General features: G+C 42.2%; 1 protein-coding gene across 2 annotated transcripts in view; it reads right to left on the reverse strand.

The window, feature by feature from the left end:
• The window catches only part of ptprq (protein tyrosine phosphatase receptor type Q), a 45,204-nt gene that overhangs the window by 14,189 nt on the left and 18,076 nt on the right, over positions 1-12,939 (reverse strand). Inside the window, exons 28-46 of one of the 2 annotated variants that reach the window (XM_086298551.1) lie at positions 12,207-12,723; positions 11,910-12,071; positions 11,617-11,796; positions 11,411-11,518; positions 10,399-10,680; positions 10,010-10,291; positions 9,446-9,566; positions 9,218-9,372; positions 8,943-9,088; positions 7,324-7,495; positions 5,735-6,055; positions 5,370-5,645; positions 5,130-5,281; positions 4,730-4,871; positions 2,858-3,133; positions 2,410-2,778; positions 1,457-1,566; positions 1,067-1,253; positions 739-977 (exon numbers count right to left, since the gene is read on the reverse strand). In XM_086298551.1, the coding sequence (XP_086154677.1) occupies positions 739-977; positions 1,067-1,253; positions 1,457-1,566; positions 2,410-2,778; positions 2,858-3,133; positions 4,730-4,871; positions 5,130-5,281; positions 5,370-5,645; positions 5,735-6,055; positions 7,324-7,495; positions 8,943-9,088; positions 9,218-9,372; positions 9,446-9,566; positions 10,010-10,291; positions 10,399-10,680; positions 11,411-11,518; positions 11,617-11,796; positions 11,910-12,071; positions 12,207-12,723 (4,197 nt within the window). The remainder of the gene's footprint in view (positions 1-738; positions 978-1,066; positions 1,254-1,456; positions 1,567-2,409; positions 2,779-2,857; positions 3,134-4,729; positions 4,872-5,129; positions 5,282-5,369; positions 5,646-5,734; positions 6,056-7,323; positions 7,496-8,942; positions 9,089-9,217; positions 9,373-9,445; positions 9,567-10,009; positions 10,292-10,398; positions 10,681-11,410; positions 11,519-11,616; positions 11,797-11,909; positions 12,072-12,206; positions 12,724-12,939) is intronic. The other variant, XM_086298552.1, reaches the window with a different exon arrangement.

Consider the following 12,939-nt stretch of genomic DNA (forward strand, 5'->3'; position numbering starts at 1 on the left):
GAAAGACCAGCACAGAAAGGAACTAAAGCATTGAAAAGTTTAACAAGTCCAAGCTTTTGGTTGATGGTAGGCTTGGTTGTTTGGCTAGTATAGGTGCGCTGGTGTTGTGTAAAAGGAGATGAGATCATAAAGTTCTATAACTGAAGTTTCCCCTTCAGTTGTCTCCTTGTGCAGCTTTGAACTGCTCTTAAAGCTTTAAGTTGCTCCATGGAAGCCTTGTTCTGGCCAATTGTGCTTTTACTTCACCTACAACCTCAAACTTACAGAGCAAGAACCAACTTCTATCTCAAGCTGATCCAAATTTCATTTCGAGAATTATCACCAGTGCTCAGAGTTCCAGCTACAATTTAGAGATGAAGCTGCAGTTATTTAGAGACAGAGCCCACAGTTTCATAGCCAGGGAGTACATTATCAGTGAGTTACGAGGCCTGTTACATTTTTCCACTGGGAATTTTCCAGGAATCGGAGGGAAAACTTTTAGAAGAACTGCGGTGTATGCCAACATGAGTCTGCACCTAAGGGAATGAAAAGACACTTTTGGTCGCAAGTATACTTACTTCACTACAACCATGATGTTGGATAATCTGAGCCATCTGATGAACCATTTGCACAATACTGTATATTTGTTTTATAATTTTTTGGGGACATTGTTTTTCTTACATGGAGAACTTACACACCGAATCTCAAGTTTGCAATGAAAAGAAAAGAATTCACTTCACACAGCGGTGTGTTTTTTACCTGTAAACTGTAGGTCCGTCCTCCCTTTAGCCCTTCTATTACAGCATCCATCGTGTTATTCTCTTTTTGGATGATGTTAAGGCTAATGTTTCTGACCAGCTGGTCCTTCTCATAGATGTATACAATGTATTCTGTGATGTTTCCATTGGGCTCCTCTGGAGGGTTAAAGGTCAACTTCACAGCACGCACTTCCTCTGGGATTACTGAAACTGTCACATTCTTTGGAGGGTCTTTAGGTTCTGGGGTCAGATACAAGACAACAGTATTAATTTGGTCAACTCTAAAGGTGGGCAGAAGGTGGTGCAGACACTACAATGTGAAGACGTACCCTCCTCCTTTGTTTGAAAGTAAATGGGTCCAATGGCTTTCCCATCACTGCTAGCGTGCTCCAAGTCACCAGTGAAGGCAGTGATAGTCACAGAGTAACGACTGAAAGCCGTCAAGTTAGTAACAACAATGGTCATCAACTCCCCTGGAGCCCTGACTATTGAGATATTCACCCCGGGACCATCCACCTGGCATTACAGGACATTATGTAGAAAAGTTATTAAGTTATACTGGATTGCTTTTATAGCCTTGTACTTAAATTGCTACTGCTTTTTGAGAAAGCCTGAACAACATAATAGCCTGTTGAGCTGTTCTAAGAATAGCCAACTTTGTTCTACAGTTCATTGGTGACATGCTCATATTTGTGACAAACACAGTCTAACGAGATGACCTGCACAAGATAAGAAGTCAGTCCAGAGAGAACAGCTGGAGCGTCCCACGCAATGTGAAAGCTGTTGGAGGTGGAAGTCACTTTCAGGTCACGGGGAGGAGCATCGGGGTCTGAGGAAGGAAATGAGAGAAACACTGAAAACTGAGTGGCTCCGGTTATATGAATCAAACAAGACTAAACAAGATAAGGTAATTAATCTTTTCTTTGTTCTAAATACTGAATTAATGAGCTGAAGACTTTCCTGCATACATTAGTTGTACTTGGCAGGGGAGGTCGAGTATTTAATTTGGCCGGAACATATTAGATAATAAAATTACTGCAGCAATGCAGGACATGTCATTGCAAATGTATTAGGTATTATAGATTATTGGCATGACTAACAATTTTAATACTTTAATTGCTAAATCTTAACATGTTTACATGAATAAAAAGGTACTTTTGTTGCATTAGTGTTAACTGATCATTCTTTGGGATTAGCAGGGATCACTTGGTCCACCTCACTTTAAATGCCTTTCCTGTAGTTTTGCAGTTGTTAGATGTCATCATATGTTGTCTTTTAGATTGGCATATAGATTCATTACATGTGCAGTCCAATAAATATCAGTATAATTTCTTATTCAGCTTCTATTTCTTTTTTCTCTTTCATTTGTCAAACACGTGTAATAATGATGTTACAACAGCCTTAGTATTTTGGTAATTACTACTTAATTACGCACTGCTAAACTATAATGATATAACATCTAAAGACATCTTTCAGAATAAAACAACTGACCATGCCTGTGTTTGCTCAAGTTGCTAATGAAACATCAGACAAGCTGTGTAATTTTGCTGGTATGTCTGAAAACAAATAAGTAATTATTTGTCAAATATTGGTCATGAAGGTCTGACTAAGCGGGAAATCTCTCTGGCTATCTGGCAACACAAAAAGGTCACATCGTCAGTGTCATTCCTACTTCCTGCCATGGTGCGTTTATATTTCCACTGTGTATAGTCTCCGACTCCAGCGTTGGTCACAGCAGCAACTTTGAAGCGGTAGTGTCTGTATTTAGCCACGGGATGGATTGTGAAGCTTTGTTTCTGTTCTGCATCTGAAGCATTTATCGACACTGTCACATTATGTTCAATGCAATGCAGGGCCAGGTCGTCCTTCGGGGTTGACTGAGCTTTAACTGATATGCTTGGTTCACAGTTAGCTGAAATCAGCTGTGCAACGATGTGATACTCTTTAAGCAGGCCTGGAACAGAATGTGGTGGAGCCCACCGAAGTGTCACATTGTTAGGTGTGACCTGAGAGATGGTGAGGAATCGAGGGGCAGCAGGAACTGTCAGGAGACAACAAGGTTTAATCAATTATTCACTTGTGGTGGTTATGTAAAATGCAGTACAAGAAGATTTGACTACCTGATTCTGAAAGGGTGGAAGCTGTACAGTTTAATCTGTCTCCTGGTCCTGCAGAGTTTACAGCAGCTACAGAGAGAGCATATTCCTGGTCTGGCGACAGCCCAGTCACTGTGTGCTCTGGTGTATGGGCCTCATGTTTATAGGATTGCTGGTCTACCTCCAATTGAATCTCATAAAAAATGATCTGCCCATTAGGATTGGCAGGAATTTCCCAAGACAAAAGAATTGAATCCCAGCTCACTCCTGAGCAAGACAGATTCCCTACAGCGTCAGACACTGCAGACAGAGAAAGACACGAGACAGTGATGTTGTTAACCCAAATCTTAGCTTTCGGTTGATTTTCTTACTAAAGAACTCACAAAATTAACTGTTTATTATTTAATTGAACTTAAAAAGGTTGCAGGTTTTTGGACAGAACACTGAATTATTACTAACGTGCAAATATCTGTATTGACTAACTGCGTCTTTTTTCTTCACTATTAAAGATCTAGAAACATACTCGGTCCAAAAAAAGTGACACTACACGACACAACACAACAAATCAAACCTGTCTAATTATCACATTTCATTTATTATTTTAGTTTCTGTTTGGTAGAATAGCCAGAATTCTTGTTCCAGCTTAACCCATTAACTTCATTAGACGTAGGTTCTGGTCTAGAGACCCCAAAGATCCATAACCAGGGGTCTTGGAAATGTTTTCTTCCCCGTAAGTGGTCCTTGGCCCCAAAAAGTAAAGAAAATCCTACAGATTTAAAGCCCGAAAGCTGTTCTTAAGATGCCATCTGATGAATCCAGGGCTTTATTCTTTTGTTCACTACCCAGAGCTCATGACCATAAGTAATGGTAGGAATGTAGATCAACTATACACTCTCTCCTCACTTGTGAACAGGACCCTGAGATACTTAAACTCCGCCACTTGGGGTGGAGTCCCAGACTCGCTAGGCACTCCACCCTTTTCCAGCTAACTACCACGGTCTCAGACATAGAGTTGCTGATTCTCATTAGAGCCGCTTCACACTTGGCTTCAAACCATCTTACAGCATGCTGGAGGGGCCCACATGATGAGCCCCAAAGAACCACATCATCTGCAAAGAGCAGAGATGCAAGTCTGAGGCCAATAAAGTGGAAACCCTTTGCAATTTGGCCATTTCCAGAATTTCTATCCATCCCTTTCATGAAAGTTATAAACAGAATTGGTAAGAAAGAGGAGTCCTGGTTGTAAAGGCAATGAGCTACTGGACAGAGTCTCCTCTTCAGCTCTCTGACTTAGACCTTTGGTGAGAGACTGAGGAATGTATTCCTTTTGAAACTAAGGACCACCACCCTGATCTGCCAATCCAGAGGCACTGTGTCTAACATCCATGTGATGCTGCAGAGGCAATGTCAACCAAGACAGCCTTACAACATCCAGGACGAATTACATCCATCCAGGGGCTGAAGTAGTCAAAAACTGTCCAGTGGCCACACTGGACAGTTTTTGAATACTTCAGTGGCCTCAGCCACAGTGATGGGCAAGTCACTAGACTCTGCTTCCACTACAGTGTGTCACTGAGATTGAGAAGGTCCTTAAAGCATTCTTTCTACTTCCTGACTATCCGCAGGCAAGGTTAGCAGCACTCCATCACCACTGTATACAAGAAGCTGGGTCCCCTTCCTGAGTCGCCTAACGGGTTGCCAGAATTGCCCCAAGGCCTACTGAAAGCCTTGCTGTATGGCCTCATTTTCTTTTTGCTACTTCTACAGTCACACTCCACTTGGCATCCTGATACAAATCTTATCATCCCAAAAAAACATTCCAAAGTTTTAATTGAGAAAGGAAACCTATATCTGTGTTTACATGTGTCCCTTGTTTGTATACAGTGTATATTTTACCTGACTCATTGGTTGTGAAGGACACAGGGCTGCTGAACTGATTCCCATGGCCCACTCTGGTGAAACTGTTCACACTGATTTCATAGGAGCTGTGGGGCTTGAAGCCTGAGAGATACTCTGTGGTTGATGAACCAGAGGAATTCTGCATTTGTTCCCAGACAAACAAACAAACAAACAGGAAATACATACGATATTAAATCTGACTGCTGGAGTGGATAATATGTCTATATCAGCACATATGTGATGGTGAGTTTAAGTATCATGTTATTGCTCAGTAGCATCTGGAGTGTGAAATTAGCTCCCGCCCATGTGTACTCTTACTGAGTGGGTCCTTGGAGTATGTGTAGGTGTGTGTTATTGTTGTTGTGAGGCTGCTTTCAGTGTGTGAAATTAACAGTACCCGATGTGTGACGGTTTGTGTGATGAGGTCTTGGATCCGAAATCCGTACTTTATCACCACTCCGTTGGGCTCTAGAGGAGGCTCCCAGCTCAGCCACACAGAGACTGCCGTGTGGTTATATATAGTCAGGTTACGGGGAGGAGAGGTGGGACCTGGATCATAAAGTTGGGCAGATAGAAAAGAGAATATTAAGTTTCTGCCATCCCACTATAATCATTTAAACTCTTCTTTCAAACTAACCACTTTCATCGCTGTGCAGCTGCAGCAGCAGACTAGGCCCCGAGCCTTTACGAGTTGCGGCCGTAATCGTGAGATTGTAAGCTGTGTATGGAAGTAGGTTAGTGAGGACGAACGAGGTGTTGGGGGTATGTGTTGTGTTGGTGCCCTCCAGGCCAACAAGAATCAGGGTATACTCTGTTATCTCCCCATTGGCCTCCAGAGGGCGTTGCCAGACCACACCGATGGAAGACGAAGACAGGTTCTTGGTGGACACCAACAACGGAGCAGAACTAGGAACTAAGGGGAAACAAGCCCCCACATATGTCAGTGCCACAACAAATGCATAAAGACATATTGCATGGGTGAATATCTGTGAATAAACTCACTGTCATCATCCGTTCTCAGGTACATTGTGCTTGTATGGTTGTAGGCAGGGCCAGCAGTAGTTGCTGGGGTAACAGTCAGCACATAAGGGAAATATTTCCTGAGTTTGGTGAACAGGAAGATGTTGTCAGTTGTGGTGTGCTTTATGGTCTTGTTGACAGCTGGAGCCCTTTGGTTGGAGATGTTTGGAACGATGCCTGCCTCCTGTAAGGTGAGCAGGTAGTAGGGGCGTCCGTTTGGCTCCAGAGGAGGGTCCCAGCTCACTATGATTACCGTGGAGCTGAAGATCTGTGCCGTCAAGTTTTGGACCGAGTCACCTGGCACTAAAGAATGAGACAAGAAGAATAGTGTTACTATTATTAATCTCCACTGGCACGAGTGATTGAAACTCTATGCCCTTACTGTGAGTTTACGTTTGAGTGCGGAATCAAATTGGGCATCAATCAATGCCCTGAGACTTAAAAATGAAGTCATCACAATGATGATCATCATCATCAACTTTCAGGGTGATTGTAATTAGCAAAGAAATAGCACATCAAGAACAATACAGCATAACATTAATTTGGCAGCACAGGAAAACAGGAACAAAGCAAAATCAAACAGTAAACATACACAAAACAATGCACGATTAACAAGACTTCATTTTGAAATACAGAGGCTCTTAGAAAAGAAATTTACAAACTGAAAATTAAGGAATGAAAGGGAGAGAGATGAAGTGATACTCATCCTGCTTATGGTGTCAGGTCCTCTAGAAAGAGTAAAAAGAAAAAAGGGGTGGGGAGACAGAGGACAGAAAAAAAACAGAGAGATCTGCAAGATGAATGAGTGGATGTTAGGGGCCGGATGTGTGTGAGGGTCTGAGCCCAGGGGAGTAAACCCCTGCTGGGCTTAGCTGTGCGGGACAGACAAGGTGCCCTGGAGGTCCGGCGACTGGCTGAGAGTGGAGCAGCTAGAGCATAGGCAGAGATACAGAGTCAGTGTGAGCAGTGATTATTCAGAGGCACAGAATACACGACAAGCAAAATTGAACAAAACAAAAAGTGCCAAAATGCAGTCAGTTTGTGAATAAGTCTGTAGTTGCTGTCTGCACCGTTTTTTTTGAAAATCACATAAAAACAAAGAGCTTTAAAAGGCTAAAATGCTAAAATGCAACAAAATATTTGCATATGCATAAATGCAAATTCAAGGACTGTAGTGTGAATTAATATGAACTTCCTCAAAGCTCATCAAACTCAGTTGAATCTCTGTGCCAACAAATTTTAAGTGTTTCTGCGTTCCTCCCTTTTTATAATCCCTAACATTTTTCATCATGCTGTCATAACTGGCTGTCTTCAAAGCGCAGTGTCACAGGTGGTCATTTTTTTTTATCTCCTTTCACGGATACTGAAAGCTATTTTCAATCACAGCGTTTTTATGTAATTTTTTTTCAAGTTGAAGAGCTCTGAAAAAAAGAGTGCAGACCTGCCCTCCGGTGAGACTCTTAATCATCGCATGCAATTATTATCCAGCTTCCCGAGTAGTATTTTATGTGTATGTGTATTTTCTTTATCCTCGTTTGTACTGCGTTTGTGTGTGCGTGTGTCTGACTGACCGTCCTCTGGTAATAACAGGATTAAGGGCTCGGAATGGACCCCTCCATCACCCTGCACAGTGCTGGATGCCATCCAGAAGGTGTAGTTATTGCCCCCAATCAGCCCAGTCAGAGTGTAGGAGAGACGTGAGTCAGGAGAGGTGTGGGAATATAAGTCTGAAACAGGAACTGTCTGTGGAGAAAAAGATGTGTCAGGCTTAATTTCACAGCCTGAAAAATGCAAAATATATACTGTTACAAATCAGGTGCAATACATTGCATCAGGAAGCAAGTTTGCCCTGCATTTTTTCACTTTTTGGCTACTGTTTACATGGGCAGTGGAATGACCTGTAAGCACAGCTATCATTCAGTTCACATTTTTTTAAAATTCTAGGACAAATTCATGTAATTGTTAAAAAATACCATGAAACACATATTACTTAAACATTTTTGTAGCCTAACTTGGGGTGAATTTTTGTGACTGATAGTGTCCTAAAACATCTGAGAGTACAAGAGCAGTGAGAAGGTGTAAGAGAGCCTGGAGAGGTGGAGCTATGGACTGGAAAGAAGTGGAATGGGAGTCACTAGAAGCAAGACAGATAATGTGTGATGTGTGAATGAGAGGGAGACGGGTGGAAATGAATAGTGATGGTGGATGGATTTAAATACCTGAGGTCAACCATTCAAAGTAATGGACAGTGTGCAAGAAAGGTGAAGAAAAGTGTGTATGCAGGGTAGAGTGAAGACGAGTATCAAGGGTGATGTGTGACAAAAGGATAACAGCAAGAGGGAAAGGAAAGGTTTACATCATGCTAGTGAGACCTGCTATGATGTTGGTTTGGAGACAGCGGTGCTGACAAAAAGACAGGAGGTGAAGCTGGAGGTGGTAGAGTCGAAGTGATGAGAAGAGACTTGATTAGAAATGAGTACAACAGAGGTACAGCTGAGCAGTTGAGGCTGAGATGGTCTGGACATGTGCAGAAGAAGGATACTGGACAAAGGAGGCAGGAGGAAAAGAGGAAGACCATAAAAAAGCTTTGTGGATGTGTGACAGAGGACATGCAGAGGGCTGACGTGGCAGAGGTGGTTGTTAGTGATGAGGTGAGATGGAGGCAGATTAATCTGCAGCTGCGACTCCAAAATGGGCAAGCCAAAAGAACAAGAAAAAGAAGAAATCTTTCAAAATATATCTTTATATTTTGAAAAGAAAATGTCTTGACTTCATTATTTTATCCCGTTAGGCCCCAAAAACATATTTTGTGAGGTTACAGCGACCTTTAAACACTAAATTCAGTTCATCCCTCCAAAACATCACAGTGACATGAATGGTTACAGATGTAAGCCCCACACTTTGAAAAAAAAAAAACTATTAAAGATAAAGTTAAACTTAAGAGACAATGTGTTTATGAGCTTGAGCAAAAGGATGGACAGACAACCTAAAAAATAACCCATAAATACATTCTCTTTCCTTATCATTCAATCTGTCCTTATCAGGGTCGTGCGGGGGGAGTGTGTGTGTGTGTGTGTGCTGGAGCTAAAATGCTATAAAGGAATCTGGGACTTTGCCGTGATTACTACATTCAGCACCTTTCATCCGACTTATTGACTCAATTAATCTGTCTTCAGTATTTTTGTCTCACCTTCGCAGTCACAGTGTTGTTAAATGAGTAGTAAATAGTGTAGTGTACAATGATCCCGTTGGGTTCAGTGGGTGGATACCACATCAAGGTAACAGAGGAGGCGTCTGTATTAACAACAGTCACATTCTGCGGGGGGTCAAATGGCTCTGAAAGGAGACAGTTTAAAAGGACAAAAACTCAAGTTGTGCGATAAAACATCACTTAAGAGGAAATGTTATTTTTTATGTGAGGATAACACGATAATGTTTAAAGATTGCATAACATGTATCCAGCACCTGCATCAGTTGTGGTAAAGCTGATGTAGATCAGCACTCCTCCATCCCCCAGTCTGGTCCAGCTGGAGACAGAGGCATTGTAGTGACTCTCTGAGTCCACGTTAATAACCACCGAAGTCTTTGTCACATTCTGCCGCAGGTCAGTCGTTTCATTCCTAACACATAGATGCTGAATTATTTGTGTTTTCTTTTAAGGTTATTACATGGAAGTAGAGTTCAAAACCTTACCAGACTCTGACAATGTAGTAGAGTATGTCTGAATTGGCCTCGAGTGGTGGCTGCCATGATAACTCTACCTCATAGTCTGACAACTTCCTGGCATGGAGAAACTGAGGAGGTGTGCCTGGAGCTGAGACGCACGAGAAAGACTTTCCAATAACGTAGCACAAACCTGCATTGGTGGTGAACTTACAAGTAAACGGAAATTAATTTCTAAAATATTTATCGTTGTGGAAATCAGGGACTCAAAAGGCACACAGGAAGACACTAGAAAAAATAGAACATTTCCCTGAAAAGAAAAAAACTGATTAGTTGTAATGAATCTGTTGTTTGTGCTTCCCAGTCGTGGTGGAAAACACGAGTGTCACGTGGCATCGGATATCTGTGATGTAACATCATTAGCATGAGCTGAAACAGAGACGTGAGGAGGAAAAGACTAGAGGAAAGTCAGATTTAATCAGATGCCCTTCGAACTTGTCAGCCTGTGATGATGTAATGGTGGAGTGTCCTGGAACTGAAAAGAACCCCCACACCACCCCCATTTTTTCCTCTTGTCACTCACGCCCCTCTCACCATCCTCAAGTGTTGTGATGTTGAGCGGCTCGCTGCTGTAGTTTCCCGCTCCGACTCTTGTGTGTGCTTGAACTACGATGCGGTAGTGTGCGTACTTCCTCAGATGCGTGATGTGGATGTAGTTGGTTCGCGAGGTCAGGTTCAGGTAGTGACTGGAGTTCCAAATCTCTAAGCTGTAGTGAATAATGACGCCGTTAGGCAGCAGAGGAGGCATCCACGTCACATTCACCTCACTGGGACTAACTGATTCATAGGAGAGCCCATATGGAGGACTGCCCGGGACTGGAGAAGGAATAAAACATCATAACGTGTTGGTTAAACAGTTGGTATTCACTCTAAAGCCTTTCATATGAATGTATCTGTGAAGGTGGGCACATCCTTCAACGCACCATCTTCTCCAGATAACAGGTATAAAGTGTCTGATGTCTGGTTGCCATTTCCGTAACGCGTGTACGCGCTCACAGACACATTGTAAAAGGAGAATGGTTTCAGACTGAACAGGGTGACTTTGTTAGAAGACGTGTTCACCAGCGCAGAGTAGGATTCATTCTCATACAGGACCTCATACTGCTGGATCGCCCCATTAGCTTTCTCTGGTGCAGACCAGGCTATTGTGGCAGTAGAGGGGGTGGTGTTTACCACAGTGAGGTTTACAGGAGGGGAGTCGGGCTCTAAGAGGGAGAAGAAAAAAAACAGAGAACTTGTCAGTATTTGCAGTAGGTAGTTAATAAAAAAGTTACATTTTCAAGCAATTTATAAAGAATACAGTAATAGTTATTATGCAAAGCTCATGATTAATTAATTTAAAAAACTTAACACTGGATATTCATTAATCATTGATAACATATAGTTGATCCAAGCATTATAAACAGAATTCAGACAAAGTTTAGATTTTTGCATTTGCACATACAGGCAGCACGATCCTAAAGTTTTGCAACCAGCAAAAATAATAAATTCTTGACTTAAATTTGGCCGACCCTCCATTCAAGCTCATTTCCTTGTGCACCTCCTGAATGCTTCCAGTTCGGCTGCATTCACACGTCTGCCTCAAACTTGCTGTGAGAGCAGGAATGAGCTTCTGCATCAAACTGAATGAGCAGTTAATGAGAGTTCAGAAGCACAAGCAAGAGAAATCTGTTGTTGTTTTTTTTATTCTACATTCATCGCACATTTTATTTTTTAAAATGCAGTTTTGTTTTGTTTTTTCAATTTATGCCAAGTGGTCAGGAACGGGCCCTCGAGGGACTGACTGAAAAGTAGCAGCTCTACAGGAAGACCTTGAAGGAGATATCGGCCAAATTGTATTCAGGTAAGGATTTTTATTTTTATGGGAAAAGTTACAGAAATGTATGATGGCATCTTGTATTTGTGAATGTATAAATTCAAAAGTCCAACACGTACCATCCTCTAAAGTGAAAACAAAAATGTCATCTTCCTCAGAAAGTGAGCTCTCCCCCACAACTGTGGATGCAGCTACACGAAGCTTATAAGGAGTGTACTTGTCCAGATCTATACATAACAAGAGGGAAAAGTGATACTTTACATTGTAGTGGCAGTTATACTTAACGGCTTAAGAAAATGTCAGCTGAAGAGAATGAAGACGCTACCTGTTATCAATATGCTGGTAGTGTTAGTAACCCATTTCAGGCCTTGATTACTGGGCAGTTTGAGACCATAAACAGTGTAATGTGTGATCCGCCCATTGGGATTGATGGGTGGGGTCCAGCTCACTAGAATGGAGGTAGAGCTGATATTCTGATAGGATACCTCAAGCACGGAGCTAGGAACTAAAAGATACAGACGCACAAGATGTTAAAATTGGGCACCTTTAACAGCTCTATTAACATTTTTTCTTGTTAATATTTATTACAATTATTAAACGTGTACCATAAGCACCCACCCTGCTCCCTGGTCTTCTCTGTGATATTTGCAGCAGGGCCCTCTCCTACAGTGGTGGAAGCAGTGACCCTGAATGTATACTCAGTGAAGGGAACTAGATCTGACACCAAGTAGGACAACTCCTCAGACAGAACGTCCATTACCTCCTGTCTCACTGTTACCCCTGCAGATTCATGCAGACACATGCACAGAGGATTTATGAATAGTCAAGGGTTTTTTTTTAATAATAATTCTGGTTAAAGCGAAGCAAAGCAAAGCAAAGTTAAAAAAATGCAGTGTTTACAGTTAGCTCTCCCACCTGTGGTACCAGACACAGCACCGCTGCGTGTTGAAAAGTGTTCTGTAATTGAAGCATCAATTGTAGACAAGCGAAGCTGGCCTGGGGTCAGGGCCAAGGGGGCAGAGCCTGAGGTCACTTCCCCGGCATGTAATTGCTTCGTAAGCCAGGGTGGAAGTGTAACAGATGGCACAGAGGTAAGAGAAAGTGCAGACGTTCCAGAGACTGCAGAGTCAGAAGACTGCATATTTGGGTTGTCAGAGCGTGAGGCAGTGTCATAATCAGGGCTGGGCCTGTTGGTGGCCATGGGGTAAGTGGTTGGCTGAGCATTCGTGTTAGTGATGTAATCAGTGCTTCTAAGTCCAGAGTGTGTGAAACTGGAAGCAGTAGCACTAGTGTGCAGCGTGCGGTCTGAAATAGTAGCTGTAAAAGTTGGTGGAGATGTGATCAGACCAAGCTCAGCAGTTCTTTTATGCCTCTTTGAACTGTTATGGACATCAGGTGGACGTGTTTCATTTTCATAAAAACCAGTTGTATTCTGAAAGGAGACAAAAAAAACACCTTATATATGGATATATGAGACTCATCATCCCTTAATGTGATTTCTAATAAAATCAGTAAGCATCAGTAGATAGCACTCATTATTAAAGGGGCTCCGATATAAAGTAGGTGTTTTTTTTTTTAATTATTCCTATAATAGGATACAGCAGCACACAGTCCATTGTAATCCACCAGACTAGTGGTTTAAAAAAGC

The sequence above is a fragment of the Aulonocara sp. 'chitande type north' Nkhata Bay genome, linkage group LG7, assembly GCF_057382095.1.
Source record: "Aulonocara sp. 'chitande type north' Nkhata Bay isolate Kocher_YH1m ecotype deep benthic linkage group LG7, A_spYH_male_GT1.1, whole genome shotgun sequence".
Lineage (NCBI taxonomy): Eukaryota > Metazoa > Chordata > Actinopteri > Cichliformes > Cichlidae > Aulonocara > Aulonocara sp. 'chitande type north' Nkhata Bay.